General features: G+C 39.2%; 1 protein-coding gene across 1 annotated transcript in view; it reads right to left on the bottom strand.

Annotated features, from left to right (window-relative positions):
* ABCA9 (ATP binding cassette subfamily A member 9) overlaps window positions 1–21,405 on the bottom strand; it is a 63,642-nt gene that overhangs the window by 7,409 nt on the left and 34,828 nt on the right. The window contains exons 21-32 of the mRNA XM_047706646.1: window positions 20,050–20,216; window positions 19,042–19,175; window positions 16,198–16,335; window positions 14,352–14,459; window positions 11,048–11,221; window positions 10,541–10,654; window positions 7,588–7,707; window positions 5,028–5,096; window positions 4,490–4,581; window positions 3,151–3,271; window positions 2,443–2,560; window positions 1,621–1,712 (exon numbers count right to left, since the gene is read on the bottom strand). Of these exons, the coding sequence (XP_047562602.1) occupies window positions 1,621–1,712; window positions 2,443–2,560; window positions 3,151–3,271; window positions 4,490–4,581; window positions 5,028–5,096; window positions 7,588–7,707; window positions 10,541–10,654; window positions 11,048–11,221; window positions 14,352–14,459; window positions 16,198–16,335; window positions 19,042–19,175; window positions 20,050–20,216 (1,447 nt within the window). The remainder of the gene's footprint in view (window positions 1–1,620; window positions 1,713–2,442; window positions 2,561–3,150; window positions 3,272–4,489; window positions 4,582–5,027; window positions 5,097–7,587; window positions 7,708–10,540; window positions 10,655–11,047; window positions 11,222–14,351; window positions 14,460–16,197; window positions 16,336–19,041; window positions 19,176–20,049; window positions 20,217–21,405) is intronic.

The raw sequence follows: 21,405 nt of genomic DNA, 5'->3' as shown, positions 1-21,405 counted from the left end.
GCAGAAGGTCACACAAGTTAAACCTGGGAGGTTAAAGCTGGACTCGGCCTTCAGAATCCAAGCCCTTGACCTCAGCGCTATGCTGTCTATTCCAAATACAGTGGAGAAAAGAACTAGTTAACGTGGGCTCACAGAGTGTTCACTCTAGAGAGAGAAATGGAAAATAAAAACAACTAGACCCATATGGGGATGAATTATACCCCTTGCTTAATGCTTTCGAGGCAATAAATGGGATAAAGAATAAAAAAGGAGGATCCAAGGTTGCCATGAGTAGAGTCAGGGAAAGTCCTTTTGGGGAGGTAAATTTCAAAGTGACAAGAAGGAGGTAACTAAGTGCAAACCCGAAGGAGAAACACTGTAGCCAATGGAAGGTCCTACAGAAGGACAATGACCAAAGGCCAATGTCAGCAAAAGTGAGCAAAGCCCAGATCTCACAGGGCCTTTTTTTGGCCATGCTAAAGGTTTTGGATCAATTCTAACTGAAGGATGATAAGCAGGACAGTGACATGACCTCAGTGGCATCTTTTATGGGCCGTTCTGTCTGCTATGTGAGGAGAGACAATTTGGAAACCTCTGTTGCAATCCACACTGCTAGAAAATCTCTCTTTATGGCCCCTCCCTCTGCCCTCAACCTTCTGTCAAACGTCAACAGCAGCTCCTCCTCAGTGTTGTGGTCCCTGAGGACGTCTGTCCATCATTTTATCCCACTTGGTCTAGATGTACCGCCAAGTGGCATTCACATACCATTCTAGTTTTTTTTTTTTAAAGATTTTATTTATTTATTTGACAGAGAGAGATCATAAGTAGACAGAGAGGCAGGCAGAGAGGCAGGCAGAGAGAGAGAGAGAGGGAAGCAGGCTCCCTGCTGAGCAGAGAGCCCGATGCGGGACTTGATCCCAGGACCCCAAGATCATGACCTGAGCCGAAGACAGCAGCTCAACCCACTGAGCCACCCAAGCGCCCCACCATTCTAGTTTTTGATTGGGAATTTAGACAATCCTTCCCCCCCCCCCATCTATGATCTGTTTTCTGAATAAATCCCAGATCTTAGCAATTTAATTCAACAAATTCTCAGGATCCATAAGTCAAAAAATAAAAAGTAAAAAAAACCCAAAGATCCCTGACCCGAATAAAGCTAGTATTCAGCTTTACTTTTACCAAAACATTTCCTTTTAATGTCACTACTTTTCTTTTTTTTTTTTTTAAAGATTTATTTATTTATTTATTTGACAGAGAGAAATCACAAGTAAGCAGAGAGGCAGGCAGAGAGAGAGGAGGAAGCAGGCTCCCTGCTGAGCAGAAAGCCCGATGTGGGGCTCGAACCCAGGACCTGGGATCATGACCTGAGCCAAAGGCAGCGGCTTAACCCACTGAGCCACCCAGGCGCCCCTTAATGTCACTACTTTTCATCCAATGGAACATATGGTGTCAGTAACATGGCGTGCTACTAGTTTTGGAATTAAGGTGAGAAGTTTTTAATTCATCCTCTCATTCTATGCATAACTCAATGGATTCATAAGAAAGGATCATTTATATATTTTTGAGACTATCATCAATGTTCACAGGTTAGAGCTTGTTCGAGGCAGCATTAAGGACCCTATTTCTGTGTGGTTTACTGACCTGTCCTGCAGTTGGATTTGTATCTCCAGTTATCATCTTAATAGTTGTACTTTTACCAGCTCCATTGTATCCTAAGAGCCCTATAACTTCACCTGAAAGAAACAGGTATGCTTAGAATTATAACGTCAAATAATTATAATAAACCTAGAGGCAAATACTCCTGGAGGGCTCACTATGTGTCAGGCTCTCTGTCGAGTGCACAGATGTATTAATTCATCTGTTCTTCACACACACACACACACACACACACACACACACACACACACACACACATAGGTGTTGTTACTGGCTTCATTCTATAGGCAAAGAAACTGAGGGGTAAGGAGGATACATAACTTACCCATCGTCACACAGCCACTAAGATGCTGGAACGGAAACAAATTTTTATCTCAAGTCTGTCGCATTTAATGGACACTTCCCCAAAATGTGTTCTTTAGAATAGAGACTGCACTGCTGTGCCCCAGTGAGTTCCTCCTGGGTGCATTCCTGTTGTGAAATTAACGATACTCCTTCAAAAGCTACAGCATCCTTCTTAACAGAAAGACTGCCTTCTTTTTTTTTTTTTTTTTTTGCAGTTGTTCTTTTTTTGTTTGTTTGCCTATTTCAACAGAACAGACAGAACTGTCTTCTCAGACCAAGAGAAAACATTGTTATCATAACCGAGGCTTTTAAGCAGGAGGGTTCTGCACGTGCCTGTGGGTGACAGGCTGCCTTTCATGATTATCAACAGATGGCCCCCAATTCAGATACTATTATTCCCTCCCAAAGACCTTGTCTCAGGAGGTCAAGATAGCTTTAAACATTAAATCTAGTTTCTCCAACCTTTTTTAACACAGAAAGAGACATTTCTTATGGCCACTTTTTTCTTCCTCTTAGCGAAGCAGTCTTTCTTCTTGCCTGTGTATTCCTTCCGCAGACAGCTAGCAATGATGACGGGTTTCTGTAGAGACAAGAAAGTAACAATGGGGCTTTATTCTTACCTTGAAATGAGTGAGTGCACCACATTCCCTACAACCACATTTTTCCCTGTACAGAATCATGACTCAGACAAGTTCTTTCCCCAGAAACTGCCATGTTCAAGTCAACTCTCCCAGTCTATATTCCTACAGGGAAATAACATTTGTATCATATTGCGTGATCTATGCTTGACCTTTCTCAGAAAACAGGAACAGAGACATCCACCAAACCAGTAGGACTGTTCAGACACACACTCACACACGCACACATGCACACAAACACACAAACATCTCAGATGGACTCTCTCATCTTCCAATAAGCTTTACTCAGTCCATGAAACTCACAAAGTCTTACTTGCTTAGGTTTTGTAATGTGTAGCTTTTCTTACCCAAACTACAACCCTGGAAAAGGAATTAACAAGTCTGTGTCTGTGGGTATGGGTGTGTATCCCCTGGTTCTCCTATCTCTGGGGACATTGCACATTCTGCGAAGTCAAGGAATGAGCTCTGTAAGGACAGAAGAACCGCAAGGTGTTTTTCAAAATATTCAGATGAACGTTGTTCATCGTTCTACCTCATCAAAGTCTGCAATGGTCCTAGCATTTGTGGTTCTCCTTCTTTCTATCTGAACATCTTCATCCTCTCCTTCGGGTTCTTCTGGGTTTGGGAAAATGCCACTGCTTCTTGGGGAAATTCTAAAATCAAAACAGTGCGAGAGTAACTGGTCTCCAGTTGAAAAACTTGCAGCAAAAATAATGAGCTTGCTGTAGACTGCTCTCAATTATGTGAATAGATTCACTCCGAGAACAGTACAACCCCCATTTTTCGGCTCTGCGCCATCTGCCTTGTAAAGAGCCTGGTTTCCATCAACAAGTCAAATGATGCTACTCTTGCTTTTTCCCTAGTTTTACTTTTCTTTGTCTGTTGTGACTTTAAAAAAAATAAATAAATAAAACAGGACACACTCTCTGGCAAATGATTTTCGGGCATAGTTGTGTGAGAAAGGCATCTAGGAACCGTAATTTTGGCACAGGTATTTTGGAATTCTGAAGACTTTGAGAGAACTGTGGATTGAAACATTTGGAATTCGAGATGCATCTCAGAAAAATCCAGGACACGTAATCACCAGTAAGTGAGCACTGTCACTTCTTAGAGATATGTTTCAGAATCACTCCTTCCTGACTGCTATCCACCCAGTTCTTTCCTTCATCACCCCTACCACTGATTACTGCTTATGCTCATCTCCCTCCTTCATGCCATCGCAAATGGTTGATGTCTGCCGATCTCCTAAAATATGGCTGTCACCTTGTCATGCTCCTGCTCTACTACCTACTTTACACTTGAACTGGATTCATATTTTGTGAGTTAGACGAGGTTTCCAAAACATAGCTGTCTTGATTTCCCATTATGTAATTTGCAAAATCTTCCCTATGCTTCTGTACTCCAAAACCCTCCAAAATTTAGCTTTAATTTTTCATTATCTTCCAGTACAAACCTGTAAGTTCTTTCCAGCTGTCCTCTCAATCTATAGGAAGTTGGCATTTATATCAGCTTCTGCTTTTTTCTACCTTCCTGGACTGGCTACACTTACCAATTGTTTATCTATATTTACCCATTATTTTAAAGATTTTATCTTCCGTATATAACTTTCTTTTAGTATGTCAGTGAAATTATGGTATTCCTTAATTTTTCAGTGTCTCATGTGTGTTAATGTGGTTTCCCTCCCTAGATTGTAAGTATCATGAAATTAGAATAATTAAAGTATCATGAATTAGAATAATTTTGTACACTACACAATTCCTAAAAAAAAATCCTGTGCGGTAATTTTTACTTAATTAGCTTAAGCACATTAAAATATTTTTAAACAATGAAGATTAAAATAAAACATGAAATCATATTTAAATTTTCTCAACCTGAACACGGGATCTTTTCTCATTGATTTCTTTCTAAAGTTCACTTCCAGACACCGGAGAACAAAAACGAATATGCAAAAATGAAGGTAAGGCTAAGGGGATAAAAAAACAATCAGTGTTAGAAATCACCATAAAAAACAGCAAATTCAATACTGGAATTTATTTAAGGAGTTTGACTGTATGTACAAAGACAGATCTGATAACATTTTGACAAGTTTGAAAGACAATCTTTTAATGTCCAGTGAAACTCTCAGAGCTAGCTCTTCAGAGAAGCCACAACAGACAAGACAGTAGTAAGTTGGTACTGGGACTAATCACACCATTGAGAGTTTGGGCTCTAAACTCCATGTCAAATGATTGTTATAAAAATAGTGGTCCAGATTTTAAAGTGTGTGTGTGTTTGTGTGTGTGTGTGTGTTGCTTCAGATGCCTAAAATACTGTGTTTTCAAGTGCCAAAGTTAAACTTTTTAACTTAATGCTAAGCAAACAAATGTGTCCCCCTCATGCAAGAACATCTAAATGGAAATGTATTCTTACTATTAGCAGTGCCAGGAACACGATTTGATGCTCTGAAGCCCCTAAGTAATCCACGGAGTCAGGAGAAATCTGTAAAATGAGGAAAGGTAAGTTTAGATGAACCTTTATCTGTTCTCGAATCTCATCTCACATAAGACACACAATGTCCTTTAAATGACCTTGCCAGTGTTCTCTCTGGTGCATCAGGTAAAAGTCTACTTCTGACCTCGCTATGTGTCTTCTTGGCTTGCAGGGTCACTCAGTGACCTCTTCCGCTGTGCTGGACTAGAGGCTCAGATGCTCTTAGAACATTGGGAGTTGGCAGGATTTGCCTTGCTAGGAAAAACCCTGGGTGGTGCTGGCAGGATCCACTGAAGCTATAGGCAAGATTTATCTTAAGACAAACCCTTTCCTCTAACTTTTACCTGCCTTTCTTCCTAAATCTGTGCTCCTTCCCTAAGAACCATTACATAGCTCGTCCCTTACTCTATCCACTCTTAAGAATAACCATGACAATCACTCATGCTACAAAGCTCTTCACCTACAGTTCTGCACGGTTTTCATTAGATTTACAACACATGCGTAATACACATAAATTCATGCACAACATGTAAGTGCATGATTTTCATCAGATTCACAATACATTTTGAAATGTCCCCCTACTTCTTAGTAAATAAAGAGTAAAAGGCCAATTTTGCTTCTTGAGCTTCATTTCCCAGGACTTTTTTCTGAGCAATGGTGAGCTGACTTAGTAAATCTCTATCATAGCCATCCGTTTCTATCATAGCCATCTAGAAAAGATGATTGTGTTCTTCTCCTTGAATGGTTTGCCAGGACCCTGACATTATTTCAAATGATCTTATTCTCCTATGTGACTTGGTCACCTGCTTCCGGACACTACTACACCCAAAATCAACTTTAAGCCCCCTATCTTTGCCCTATCTACCATATTTTATTTTTTCAGCTTTGTCACTCTACTCTCCTTACTCCATAATTTGGAGTTGGTGACCCTCCAACCCACCAACCCCACCACTGTCTCGCTGTCCATAAACCCCCTCATTTCCTTAATTCTTCATTCCGCATAGAATCCATGGTCTGTTGCTACAATCCCTCCTTATAAGGAACCACTGCTTAGTTATTCTTTCCTTTGTCAGACTCCCTTGGCAAAACGCTAACCCTGATTGAAAGTAACTCCACCTGCCCTGAACGGTATCTGGGAAGGAGACTATGATAAGAAAAACTATCAGCTTTGCTGACTACACTTGGAAAGTAGGGCAAGGGATCTTTTAGCACTGCCTATCAATTCTTCTGACCTACTTTCTGAAATAATTGTTCACATCCTTTCCTCTATCCTCAACATCCCAACACCCCTGTTCACCTCACTCTAAGTTAAAAACGTCATCTCTTTCCATAAGAAAGTAGGATCACTCAGAAGAGAATCATGCGTCTTATTACCATCCAAGCCACTAAACTATTTGCCTCTGGCTATGGTCTTGATAAAGAGATAGAATGTTCCTGCTATGATGGAAAGCAACCTCTCTGCTTGGGCACCATACCATATATTTTTTTTTTTCCTCAGCTATTCAAGGAGTCAGACTTCTTAAGTAGTTCATGTCTCTCTTTTCATCAGAAACTTCTCTCTTATAAGCATGTTATCTCCCTTCTTAAATGGAAATGTATTCTTCTCATTCATCTACTTTTCCATCTCTGTTATTCTTTTCAGCAAAACTAGAAATAGGTGTCTCTACCCCTGCATTACCTTCTCATCTCACAGTATCTACTAAGCTCACTCTAGTTAGGTTTGGTGTTCACCCTTCCCTTGAATTCTATCTGATTAATATCACCAATGACTTCCATGTGGTCTCCATCCAGTGGTCTCTTCTCAGTCATCAACTTTCTAGACCTCTTGTTTGATGGATGAATCACTCTCTTCTGCCTAAAACATTCTTTATTGCCACCTGGAACATATCTGCCCATACAGACACTTTAAGTGTTTAAGGAGAGTTTCTGAGAAGAGATTCTGGTGCACAACCATCCTTCACTTTTTCTTCTACCTCATGGTCTCCTCCTCAACCTGACTTGCTAACTCTTTTGACCAATCTTTAAAGTTTGGAGTCAAGGCCAAATCTTTGGCCCACTTTTTATTCAAACTATATTTGTTCTGTAGGTTATATTATCTAGTGCCATCGCTTTAGATATCATTTATGTGCTGATGCGTGTCGAGCAACCACAAGCAGTATTTCAGATTCATACATCCTGCTGGCTATTTGGCATTTCCCATTGTATGCCCATTAGGAAACTTAAAACCAGTATGTCCAAAATTAACAGAAAAAGCATAGCTCATTAGCCTCCCAGCAGGGTCATTTGTTCCCAGGAGAGAGGGTTATCATGAGAACTATAAAATTCTACCACTGCAAAGATGCCTTTGACCTTCATGAACCAAGGCAGAGCTTCTTATTAAATAATGTGACTCTTGCCTTTGTAAAAGAACGGTCTTTCCAAAGACAGAGACTTTGAGTTTTGTAGATATCTCCAGTGGCCGCACACTTCATGACCTAAGGACAGGCATGAAATTACTTACCTCAGAGAAAATGAACAGAGAACCAATCAGTGAGAAAGGTGGTATTAATATAGTGCAGAGAAATAACCCTAGAAATCCATATTCATTTATATCTGTAGCAACTATTGTGAAGATGGTGATCTAAAAGAAAAAAAAAGTATAGCTTAATTTCACTAACGTGTAAAAAAATCTGAATTTTAGGATGTTTTCCAAGAGGGTGGGAATTCATCTTGTAAATGTTCTTATTTTCAGCTTTCCCTCACAAGGCAGTATTACCACCATTTTTTTTTCTTTGCAGCACAAGATTGTGTCAGAATTCTGTATTTGACTGACTATGATATTTTTAAGACACAACAGGGCTCTCAAATTCAATGTGCTTGCAAATCATTTGGAGTTCTTGCTGAAATTCAGATTCTGACAAGAGGGATCTTTTTCACACATTGCTCAGTCTTCTCCTTTTGTTTCATTTCACAGGAGATCACAGACATCTGCTTGGATTTAAACATACCAGTATTCATTTTCACAGCTGCATAGTATTTCTTTGAAAGGATGTGCAAGAATTCAATAATTTTGCCTTCAGAAAACGTGTTGTTCCAATTTCTCTGCTCCTATAAATAATGGCCTACCTAAATCCTTATCTATTGGCACTCTTTATCTTTATTTTTTAAAGATTTATTTATTTTGTTTTAGAGAGAAAGACAGAGTGTGAGCACAAGTGGGAGGGGCAGAGGGAGAGGGAGAGAGAATCCTCAAGCAGACTCCACACTGAGCATAGAGCCAGACACGGGGCTCAATCTCATAGCCCTGAGGTCATGACCTGAGCTGAAACCAAGAGTCTGGTGCCTCACTAACTGTGCCCACCCAGTTGCTCCAACACTCTTAGTCTTTTAGGAAAGATTCTGAGAAGTGTAAATGCAGGTTAAGATTTATGTGGATTCACATTGTCAACAGTTACTAACAGGTTATTTTTCAAAAAGGTGGTGACAGTCTATGCTCTTACAAACAGGGATGGGTGTGTATGTTAGACCTCCTCATGCACACGGGGTGCTTTAATTAATTACTGTAGGTGTCCTTGTTTTATTGCTGATATTAGGTGAATAGCTGCATAAGTTTACTATGTCCTATAATATTTGTCATTGGTTTTTAGCAATTTGTCCTTCCTGTGCTTATACTTTTTATTGGACATTTTTAAAGGAATGGTATGGTATTTTCTTAACTGATACAGTTTTCCTCTGTTAGTTTGATAGCTCCTAATAGTGGATCATCATTGTAATTTGAAATAAATCATACTGAACTAGTCTTCTTCTTTTAATTTACTTCTGCTTTGTCATCTTTTTATTTAGAGAACTGTCTTTGATTTTCCAAATTAATTTATCAATGATTTTCTTTTTTACTCTCTTTTTCTTAGGATTTGTACTAAAGTTATGTTCACTTTATAAAAGGAAATATTACACTTTGTGAATTATATATATATCTTAAATATATATAAATATTTATATATATTATATATAAATATTACATATATTATATGTAAATATATATTTTATATATATTTATGATTCCCAAAGTTATTCAACTTTATGCATCTTTAACAGAATTCAGTGTTCCCTACCAGTGGTTTTATAGCATTTTAAATTTTCTTAAATTATTTTTATTTATTTATTATTTAATTTTTTTTCAGTGTTCCATCATTCATTGTTTATGCACCACACCCAGTGCTCCATGCAATATGTGCACTCCTTAATACCCACCACCAGGCTCACCCAACACCCCACCGCTCCCCCCTCCAAAACCCTGTTTGTTTCTCAGAATCCAAAGTCTCTCATGGTTTGTCTCCTGCGCCAATTAGTTTAATCCTTAAATGGTTCTCCTTTCCCCCACGCTGTTTTTTGAGATCTAATTGACATATTCCATTGTGTAAGTTTAAAATGTACAATGTGATCATTTGATACACATATACACTGTGAAACAATTACCAAAATAAGGTTAGTTAACACACCCCTATCCTTACATAGTTACCTTTTTGTTGTTGTTACAATGAGAACACTTAAGATCTACTCTCTTAGCAACTTGCAAGTGTATAATACAGTATTGTTAACTATCATCATCACGCTGTACATTAGATCCCAACAACTTCTCCGTCTAATAACTTAAAGTTTATACCCTTTGACCAACATCTCCCCATTTCCCTCACCCACAGCCCCTGGTAATCAGCATTCCTTTCTGTTTTGATAAGGATGGTGTTTTAGATTCCACACATACATGAGATCACACAGTATTTGTCTTTTTCTGTCTGATTTATTTCACTTAGCCTAATCTCCTCAAGGTTAATCCTACAAGGGGCAGCAGTTCCTTCTTTTTATGTCAGTGGACAATTAGGTTGTTTCCAATAAACATGGGGAGCACACATCTCTAAGAGATAATGATTTCATTTCCTTCAGATAGATACCCAGAGGTACATACCTGGATCATACAGTAATTCTATTTTTTTAATTTTTGAGGAAACTCCATATTTTTTGCATAGTGGCTGCACCACTTTACAATCCCAGTAACAGTGTAAAGTATTCCCTCTTCTCTACATCCTTGAGAATATTTCTTACCTTTTGTGTTTTTCTTGATAGCCTAACAGGTGTGAGGTGATATCTCATTGGGGTTTTGATCTGCATTTCCCTGATGATGAGTCATATTGAGCTTGTTTTCACATATCTGTTACTATTATTATTATTATTATTATGCTATTGAGTTATAAAATTTCCTTACATATTTTAGATATTAACCCCTTACCAGATACATGGTTTATAAATATTTTCACCATTTCATAGGCTTCCCTGTCATTTTATTGATTGCTTTGCTCTGCAGCAGCTTTTCAGTTTGACACTGTCCTTCTTGTGGATTGTGCCTTTAAAATACATATTCTTAAAATTATTTAAAAATGATTTAAAAATCAAATAATATGAACTGTGTGCATACTTACAATTAAGAAGAAAAATGACCAAATACCACTATTTTTTCTCCTGTTGCGAAAAATGAATGAAATCACATATGTCAAGAAAACCAGAGATGAGACATATCCAATACTACACAAGATCTGAAAATAGAAATATTAAGGTTGGATAAGGTAAATCCAAACCTAGGAAAGCATTCATACCGAAACCTCAACTTTCCAAACTATGCTATAGCAAAGGTAATTTGAAATTCTTTAGTTTAAGATTGATAATGTCATTTCAGGGGTGCCTGGGTGGCTCAGTGGGTTAAAGCCTCTGCCTTTGGCTCAGGTTGTGATCCCAGGGTTCTGGGATCAAGCCCTGCATCAGGCTCTCTGCTCAGCAGGGAGCCCACTTCCCCCCTCTCTCTTTCTGCCTGCCTCTCTGCCTACTTGTGGTCTCTGTCAAATAAATAAATAAAATCTTTTTAAAAAATAATGTCATTGCATTCATGAAATATAGTCTAATAAAACTATCTCATAATTTTTGCCACTTACCTGAACTAACAGGTTTTGAATTATATATATAATCTCATCTGGACTAAAAACATAATCCATTATTTGCATCAGAAGGAGGATCAAGAAGTAGAGGGGAATATCCACCAGTGCCTGGCCAAACCAGTAAGCAGAAGGGTAGAGGCCTGAAATCCGTAGCTGGGAGTAAGCTTTTCTCTGGGAAAGAAAAGGAAGAATTATCAAAAGTGCTGAGTAGCTGAGGCTTGAGAAACTGCAAACATGTGGTCACATAATCTTTCATTTTTGTGTGTGTGTTCCTTTAGTGTATTATATTGATACAGTAAATGACACTGTTACCGGCCACACTCCTCCTTTCGGGAGGATTGGTGGTGCTCCATATTGCATGGTGACCTCATTGTCCAAAGGAGAAATGCAACAACAAAACCAGCCCACATTCCGTCATGGAATGACTGGACATTGCCTCATTAAGATGCCTGTTCTTTTCTTTGCAAAGCTACTCTTCCTTTGGACACTAACGGAGACTTGTAAATTGTACAAAGATTCCAGAGATGTAGGTCTACAAATTCCCTGTAAGAGTCTTCAAATTTATGCTGGGTATAAACAGTCCTTTTATAATTGGCATTTTATTTTAGGTCTAAGAAATGATCTTCTAACAAGTCAATTTTATTACTATCTTTTTAGGTTGGCATAAGAAGATGTCTGTTAAAACTAATAAGATAAAGATAAGACACTTATTGCAAGCAGAGAGAGTCAATTATCATTTGGTTTCACTTATTTGTGGAGCATAACAGGTAGCATGGAGGACAAGGGGAGATGGAGAGGACAAGGGAGTTGAGGGAAATTGGAAGGGGAGGTGAACCATGAGAGACTATGGACTCTGAAAAACGATCTGAGAATTTGGAAGGGGTGGGGGGTGGGAGGTTGGGGGCACCAGGTGGTGGGTATTGTAGAGGGCACGGATTGCATGGAGCACTGGGTGTGGTGCAAAAATAATGAATACTGTTATGCTGAAAAAATAAAAAAATTAAAAAAAAAAGATAAGACACTTATTGTCTTGAATAAAGCACATTTTTCATTATTATGCATGAAAACTAGTAAGTAGATTTTGATATTGTGACCCGCTCTAAGTTATATTGTTGTGGTGATTGTCTTAACACAAGGCTTAAAATATTACTTGAATTTTAACAGAAGCACAAAAGCAATGAAAATTTTAAATCTTAAACTGAGTCTATATAAAGACATTCTTTAGGAAAAAAGTTAGAATGGAGATAAATATTCTGGAAAGGGAAGTGTACCTGGAAAAAAATTCAGGAAAGAGAATGATAGCTAGGATGCGTTAGAGAGCTGGACTTTTCCTGTTCATTAATATGTTCAATATATGTTTACTGAGCACATCATGTGCTTTGTGTTGGTTATGGGGCTCTGGTGGAGGTCAAGTTGCAGGGGCCAAAAGAGATAAAGGTGATATGCAAATAAGGGTAGTGATAGCTACATAATTAAAATTGTGAAAACTAAAATTTAAGAAGTAAAAGTAAAAGTGTTAAGATAAGGGTCATAGGAGAGGTGAATTGTAATTAGGGGGTCTGTCAGAGAAGGTTCCCTTGTGAAGGGCCTGAGTGGGGGTCTAAGTGGTGAGTAGGAGTTGCACAGGTGACAGGTAGGGAGCACAGCAGACAGAGAACACAGGAGAGAAGACCTGTAGTGGGTACAGTTGGCCCTCTTAAGAAACTGGAAAGAATCCAGTTGGTTGGACATAATTATCGAGGTAATAGTGGCATCATATCAAAGTGGAGAGAGACATCGGAGTCCAGTTCATGCACTGATTTTCAGGCTACAGCAGGGATTTCATTCTTGCTCCTTGGTTTGCCAAGAAACCAGTGGAGGGACTTAAGTGAGTCATCAGTGTGGTCGGACGTGTGTGTTTAAGTACTTGTTCTGTCCCACTGGGTGGAGAATGGGTAAGGAGAAGACTAATGAGGAGCCATAGTAAGCATTTAAGGAGGCTGATGTGCTCATCCAGGACACAGATGATAGTGGCTCTGACCAGGGTGTTGTAGGAGAGATGGAGGAACGTGGGAAGATTTTAGGTAGATTTCAGAAGCAAATTCCATGACTTCACCATTAGCTGGCCATGGAGGCTAAGGAGAAAGGTATTAATATCATGGAGTTTCCAATTACATTTGGATTTTAGATAAATATTTAAAAAAAATTTAGTACAAATATGTTCCAACTGAATGAAGCTAAAATGCATCTTGAAAGGGGCAGTCTTTTTCAACAATAAGCCAAAGTTCTGGGATGAATTGGTTAGGACTGTTTCACTGTAACTTCACCACCACCTCGAAGCAAAAACCATCGCCAAGAGGCATTGTGATAATGTCAAAGGGTCATGGCTACCAATAAAAATCTCAGCGATAAACCAGATGAAAGCTGCCATTCCCTGTTAGCTGATGATACCTCCTCCGCTGTCCTTCCCGAGGTCTCACCGCTGTTTAAGAAGAATAGCATTTTCTTCATATTTGCCAACCTTGTATTGAAATGCTGGATGAGGGGCGCCTGGGTGGCTCAGTGGGTTAAAGACTCTGCCTTCGGCTCAGGTCATGATCCTGGGGTCCTGGGATCGAGCCCTGCAACGGGCTCTCTGCTCCACAGGGAGCCTGCTTCCTCCTCTCTCTCTGTCTGCCTCTCTGCCTACTTGTGATCTCTGTCTGTCAAATAAATAAATAGAATCTTAAAGATGCCCTTCAACAGACAAATGGATAAGGAAGATGTGGTCCATATACACTATGGAGTATTATGCCTCCATCAGAAAGGATGAATACCCAACTTTTGTAGCAACATGGACAGGACTGGAAGAGATTATGCTGAGTGAAATAAGTCAAGCAGAGAGAGTCAATTATCATATGGTTTCACTTATTTGTGGAGCATAACAAATAGCATGGAGGACATGGGGAGATGGAGAGGAGAAGGGAGTTGAGAGAAATTGGAACCAATGAGAGACTATGGACTCTGAAAAACAATCTGAGGGGTTTGAAGGGGCGGGGGGTAGGAGGTTGGGGGAACCAGGTGGTGGGTATTAGAGAGGGCATGGATTGCATGGAGCACTGGGTGTGGTGCAAAAACAATGAATACTGTTACGCTGAAAAGAAATAAAAAATTAAAATAAATAAATAAAATAATAAAATGCGGGATGACACATTGTTTCAAGCACGTAAATTTGGAGTGTCCCCCCCCTCCAAATGTACTGTACTCTAAATGTACAGTCATAGAGCAGAGATGGGGTCTCTGAGTAATAAGAACATGCAAGGACTTTGTTAAATCTCCTTACCTTATAGTCACCGACGCTGCTCATTGCAATGTATGGAGTGAAACAGGCTGCCACCGGGATCCAGAAGAAGGAGTTACTCAGGTACCCATGCTCATAAGACATGTGCTCCTGAAATCATGCAGAACATGTGAGCTGCTGGCAATTGCACACACAGTTCATTTGTGCTTAATCTTAACTAAGTCATTCAAATAGGTGAATTGGTGCTATGAAGAACGTGGGACAGCCCCCACCTCACCCCAAATCTCTGTAGCTTCCCAACAGCATGCAAGAGGCACTCAACAGTTCTCACAGTTCTTTCTGAAGAGGCATGGAGGTTAAGGCAGGGGTGGAAGTTGTTAACTGCCTGCATGATGGCCACATCAAGCAATGCACAAGGGCAAGGGGAGAGCTTGACAGTGAGGGCCTCTCCATAGCAATCAAAGGGAAATTCTGCTCAGCGTCATCAAGTTCATCTTCATCTACACAAGGAACTGAGGTCAAAGCTAAACACTACCCAAGACAATCACACAGGTCACCTAGGCTGTGGTGGCCACGTACATAGAAGCTACAGGGAGCAGATACAACTAGAGAAAGCAGGATGTCTCCAGAGCACCATTTCTTCCTATCTTAATCTCTCCATCTTTCCTTTCTGCTTCCAGCCCCAGCAGTGGAGAAAAAAAGGGGTGGGGAGTCCAGAGCAAGGTCACTCTCTCCTTTTCACTCCAAGATGTTAGACTAGAAAAGAGGGAAAAGGGCAAAGCCCACCACTGCCCACCCACCCACCCACTTCACCCCCACTGTAAGGCCACAAACTGACCCTGCGGTGTTTGAATTGGATAGGAAATTGAAGTTTTGGACAGCTCTGGAATAATTCTTAATAACAATGAGTGACCAGGGAGCTGTAGAGGATGCCTACGGTGTCACTTCAAGATGGCGAAGGGAGATTCAAGATGGCGCCATGAGGGAGATGCATGCCCTCCCCCCACTGAGAAGATTCTGACTCCAGATATGAGCAGGCCTGGTAAACTACATTTTAAATAAGAACTGCTTCTAGTCCAATTTCAGCCCATCTTGCTGATCTAGTCAAAGCTGAACCTTTAATGGAAACCCAGTGTACTCCCAAGAAAAATAACACAATAGTGATAATGAGAGCAATTTATCGAGTGCCTGTTGTTTCCTTTGCTTATGTGCCGTCCTGCTCCTCTTTAACTCAGTCAACTGCACCTTGTGCTCACATTGCCTTATTTACATCTTAGGAAAACTTTGTGATTACGTTTTCATCTGTATTTATTTTCCTTGTGGATTGCTGAACCAAGGGCTATAGAAGGTCAAGTTGTTGAGACAGCCACTTGTCTGGCCTTTAAGACTCTGGCTGTTTCAGTGAGGTCCCATTACCTACTGCCATCGGTGGTGACAGATCTAAGAAGCTATCAGTTCTTTTTCCCCAACTATTTGTCTTTTCTACTCTTCCACTGACCCCAAGTCATCCAATCCAGGTTATAATGTTACATAATCATCGCTAGATAATGTGTCTATGTATATATGTATGTGTGTATCAACCTGTAAATGTAAACAACATGTGTGTAAAACATAACACTTATTCAAGAACAAGTTCACAAGTTACTTCTGCACTTCAAGTGTCTTCTTGAAAACTTAAAGTTCAGGATAAGTGAGATAATATCATATTGACTTCAGGTGCACCTGGGTGGTACAGTCAGTTAAGCATCTGACTCTTGAATTGGTTCAGGTCATGATCTCAGTTGTGGGATCGAGCCCGGCATTGAGCCCAAGCTGGGCGTGGAACCTGCTTAAGATTCTCTCTAACCCTCTCCCTTTGCCCCTCCCCACTCTGAAAAATTATACTTACTTCGAAATATGTGCTTCTATCAGTCTGAATGCGTTCTGAAGAATTAAAAATTCCAAGTAGCCCATTGCTGATGATATCCATGAGGACAGGAAAGCAATTCAGTCTTTTGGTATTACATGCTATTGAGAATCTGTGATCCTAAAATACAATAAATGTGCATTCTAAGCCCTCAGGAAGCAAATGCAAAATTTAATGAAAGAATATGGTAGAAAATCATTTGAATTTTTGACAAAACAGGAAGGCTAAAGCATTGAATGTGATCAATATCACCATCACTCATATTATTTGATTAACTCCCAATATACAGCAAGGAATTCAGTATTTTGCTCTTTACTGACCATAGCAGCGGACAGGTGGCTCTTTATGCCTAAATGGTCACAAAATGAAATGCCTCAGATGACTTTTAGCAGCAATACCATAAAACTCCACAAAGCAATGTCTCTGTAACATGGCCATAGGCTTCCTTTCAAAATGTGATACATGCATTTTATAAATTAAGAATGTGTGGATACTTAGAAGCAGAGAGCAGGCAGCTACTGTAATGAAAGCATAGGTTTTCACAAATACTGAGCTTGTAGGAGCAATGCTGCGTGTAAAAATCTCCTTTAACAGGCACCTGGGTGGCTCAGTGGGTTAAGCCTCTGCCTTTAGCTCAGGTCATGATCTCAGAGTCCTGGGATCAAGCCCTACATCTGGCTCTCTGCTAAGCAGGGAGCCTGCTTCCCCCTCTCTCTCTGCCTGCCTCTCTGCCTACTTGTGATCTCTCTCTCTGTCAAATAAATAAATAAAAATCTTTTAAAAATAATCTCCTTTAAAATGGCATTTTAAAATCACTTCACAGTATATGTAAGTCAAGTCATTATGCTGTACATCTTAAACTTATACAGTGATGTATGTCAATTGTATCTTAATAAAGCTGGGGGAAAACATACAGTAAAAAAACGTTACCTCTCTCCATATATACATATACACACATATATCATAAATGATATATAGATACATATGTACACCATGATTACTTCTTGCCCAAATAAAAAGAATAAAAGTTATTATTTTTTCAATCACAAAAAAATCACATGGATTGTAGCTAATCTAATTACTTAAAGCAAAGCTTATTAATCTTAAGAATGCGATTTTTTTAAAAGATTTTATTTATTTATTTGACAGACAGAGATCACAAATAGGCTGAGAGGCAGGCAGAGAGAGAGGCAGAAGCAGGCTCCCCGCTGAGCAGAGATCCTGATGCGGGGCTCAATCCCAGGACCCTGGGATCATGACCTGAGCTGAAAGCAGAGGCTTTAACCCACTGAGCCACCCAGGCACCCCAAGAATGCCATTTTTTAATAACTATTTTTCTGAGCACACCAGAAACTAACCTGCTTACAACATACCAAGGACGAGTTTGATCAAAAGTAATTTCTAATTTTATCATGGGCACAGAAATTACTTCTGAAAACTAACTCTGATAAGTTGCAAATGGTCAAGCTTTGCAACACTTACCTACAGTGGTTTACACATATAACACTGTCTTTTTTTATTTTTAAGATTTTATTTATTTAGAGATCACAAGTAGGCAGACAGGCAGGCAGAGAGAGAGAGGGGGACCAGGCTCCCTGCTCAGCAGAGAGCCCAAGGTGGGGCTTGATCCCAGGACCCTGAGATCATGACCTGAGCCAAAGGCAGAGGCTTTAACCCACTGAGCCACCCAGGCGGCCCACATATAACACTGTCTTGCCATCTTTTTTCATTTGTCTACCACAGGGATCTCTCCCCATACTCCCACGGGGCCTAGGTAGATCACATACATGGGTGAAGCAGCGTAGGGTTAGAGCAAGTTGGCTAGTCCAGGTCTAAAGCAAGTTTAGTCCAGCTCTAAACTGGGCAACTGTTTCTCAATTCCAGCTGCAGACTGTCAGAATCAGCACATGGAAGGGATTTTCAAGAGAAGCAGAAAGTAAATTTTCATTAGAAATACACCAATCTTAAATATTGCTAAATAAGACATTCCCTTCTCAAACTTTGGTGAGCATAGGATTCTGCAGATTTTATTCAAGTGCTGTTACTCAGTAGGTCTGGAGTGGGAGCAGAGAGTCTGCATTTCTTTTCTTTCTTTCTTTTTCTTTTTCCAACATCTGGCATGTAATTTTAATTAATTGATTAATTGATTGATTAATTAATTTTATTATTACTATGTTCAATTAGCCAACATATCATACATCATTAGTTTTTGATGTAGTGTTCAATGATTCACTAGTTGAGAATCTGCATTTCTAACAAACTCTTAGGGGATCCACTGTTGTTGATTCATGAACTGCAAGTTGTAGGAAACAGAAAGTTTTTAATATCAGATAGCTGAATATAAATATTTATCTAAAGATTTGACCCATTTGTGTAGAGTTTACTGCTAAGACATGAACTTTTTTCCCCATAAGAAATATACAAAAATCTACTGTAAAAAAATTAAGAACTTTTTTTCTGGTAATGGAGCTGAAGTTCGTAATAGATATTAATCAGACTTATTCTTAGATGATTCATCAAAGAGTCATTTGAGTTAAAATCTAGTTGAGAATAAGATTTAAATTCATTATTAGAATGGAATAGAATTGATAATAAGGTTTAAATTCATTGTTAATAATAGTGCAAATAATTTAATAAGGAATAAAAACAAATGACATTTAATTCTATCTTGTTATAATGGAGGTTATGGGCAAATATTTACACTCACAAATGAGAGATATCCCATCTGTTTGTGTTAAACTGACCTTTTATGTCTGTTGTTAGGTATTACTCAAATGGCCCTTGTACCCCATCATTGGTAAGATGCAAAATCAGAGCCCAACATACCTTGTCATCACCTGACACAGTGATAGCACCATTGTATGATGGCTCGTTTGGGCCACTTCTGGTTCCAAAGGCATCCACTTCCAAAGCTATGTTCTGTTGCCTCAGTGAATGTATAAAGTTATCAATACTTGACCCTACCATGAAGGTAAAAATCAAAAGAAGCAAGGGAAGTAAAACAACATATAAGTAATATAAAAAAAAAAAGCTAAGTGATGTCACCCAAAGCATACCATAATAAAGACTGTCTAAGGATTTCCTTAGAAAGGCAGAATTGATACTGTGATACCAAAATTCTGATATCAAAGACAGGACAAGATGACTTGCCCTAGAGCCTAGCCACTTGCATATAATTTCTGTTAATGTAAAAATACTATTTTAACATTAACATTATAATCCTTAAAGATATTAATCTTCTATTTTCTTAGAAATTTGGAACAGATTTTTTTCTAGCCCTCAAGAACGCATAGAACTTAAAAAATGTTGTGCAAAGACCTCAATGATCAGTCAATGGTTTATCTTACTAAATACCCTTTTGTTGCTCAGTACAATCAACTTCAGGATTTAAGTGACCTTGCGGGATGTATTTCTAAAATAAACTCCCCAACCTTGAATTTTACATTTCTTTTTAATTAAAAAAAATTTTTTTTACTTTTTAAATAAACATATAATGTATTTTTATCCCCAGGGGTACAGGTCTATGAATCGCCAGGTTTACACACTTCACAGCACTCACCATAGCACATACCCTCCCCAATGTCCATAACCCCACCCCCTCTCCCGATCCCCCGACCCCCAGCAACCCTCAGTTTGTTTTGTGAGATTAAGAGTCACTTATGGTTTGTCTCCCTCCCAATCCCATTATTTTTTCATTTTTTAAATTAATTTCCTATTTGGCCTCATAGGTGATCTAAAACACGCAGAATTTTTTCTACCCCCTCATTGTTTATGTTGTCTGGGGAAACTCTCAAGAAGAACAAAGCTGGAAAATTACATTTGCTTCATGTTTACCTGTTTTATTGATGACCAGTAAGTGGGTCAGAGGAGCTTGAGGCAGTTGTCCCGGTGAGAGGAAGTACATATCAGGAGCCAGTCCCCAAGAATAACTTTTTTGATATAACTCATAGAATAGATGCTCTAAAAGCTGAGGGCAAAAGCTGATACCAAGAAGCAATAATCTACATGGAAGAAAATGTAAAAGGAAAAAAAAATTCATCTATAGCAACATTTATAGATTTTTAAGTTTGAGTAGATAATGGATATTAAAATAGAAATAAATTCTAAACACTAAGCAAATATAAGAATCATGCTTCTCCCCGCCCCCACCCCACCCCTTGTTTCTTTTTTCTGAAATGAAATGGTTCCTACATATCTATGCTTGATCTTTCTATCTCTCTAATGGCTCTCCCCCACTCCCCTGCCCTGCCCATTTTGGACATGTCACTCAAGTTCATGAGGTTGGCTGGGTAGGACTCAAATCTCTCTCCAATTTCCACTTCTTTCCTCTGTTTCCATCTCGCATTTCTTCCTTTTTCTAGACCACTGCACACTGGCATGCCACTCAAGCATTTTCCCTTCCTGTTTCCAATTTGTATAAATTACATTTTCTCATTTATTCAAGTTCCAAGGGCCATTTTCCACTAATCTGTCTCCTTTAAGTCCCTTTTCCGAATAGCTGAAAATTTCCATCATATCATCATTATTAGGTGCCTAAAAACCTTTTGTCTTCCACTTTCTAAGTTTGGACCTTAATTATCTCTCTCCTGACCTCTTTCAATATTGTCCTCAATGACTGTTTTCCCGGTCTCTAGAGTCTACTATTTCCAAGCCAATTTTGCACTGTTGCCCAATTAAGTGCAATTTGGCAATCTGTTTATTTTTTTTTGTTTTAGAGAGAGAGTGAGAATGAGCAAGAATGAGGGGAGGGGCAGAGGAAGAGAGAGAGAAATCCCCAAGCAGACTCCCTTCTGAGGGCAGTGTCTAACACAGGGATGAATCTCATGACCTTGAGATCATGACTTGAGCTAAATCCGGAGTCGGATGCCCAGCTGGCTGAGCCACCCACAGTTCCCCACCTAGCAATCTGTGCTAATTATGTCAATCATCTTTTCAAATAAAAAAATTTTCAATACTTCCTTTCTAGTCACAAAGCCCAAACTCTTCAGCTGTATGTAATACATTATGAAAATTATTTTTTAGGGGTGCCTGGGTGCCTCAGTGGGTTAAGCCTCTGCCTTTGGCTCAGGTCATGATCTCAGGATCCTGGGATCAAGCCCCACATCAGGTTCCCTGGTTAACTGTTACATTTTCCTACACCAGACTCCATTTCTCACAAAAAAAAAAAAAAAAAAAAAAAAATCACAAGAT

Source organism: Lutra lutra, chromosome 16, assembly GCF_902655055.1.
Source record: "Lutra lutra chromosome 16, mLutLut1.2, whole genome shotgun sequence".
Lineage (NCBI taxonomy): Eukaryota > Metazoa > Chordata > Mammalia > Carnivora > Mustelidae > Lutra > Lutra lutra.
This window is presented reverse-complemented; position numbering and strand designations above follow the sequence as displayed.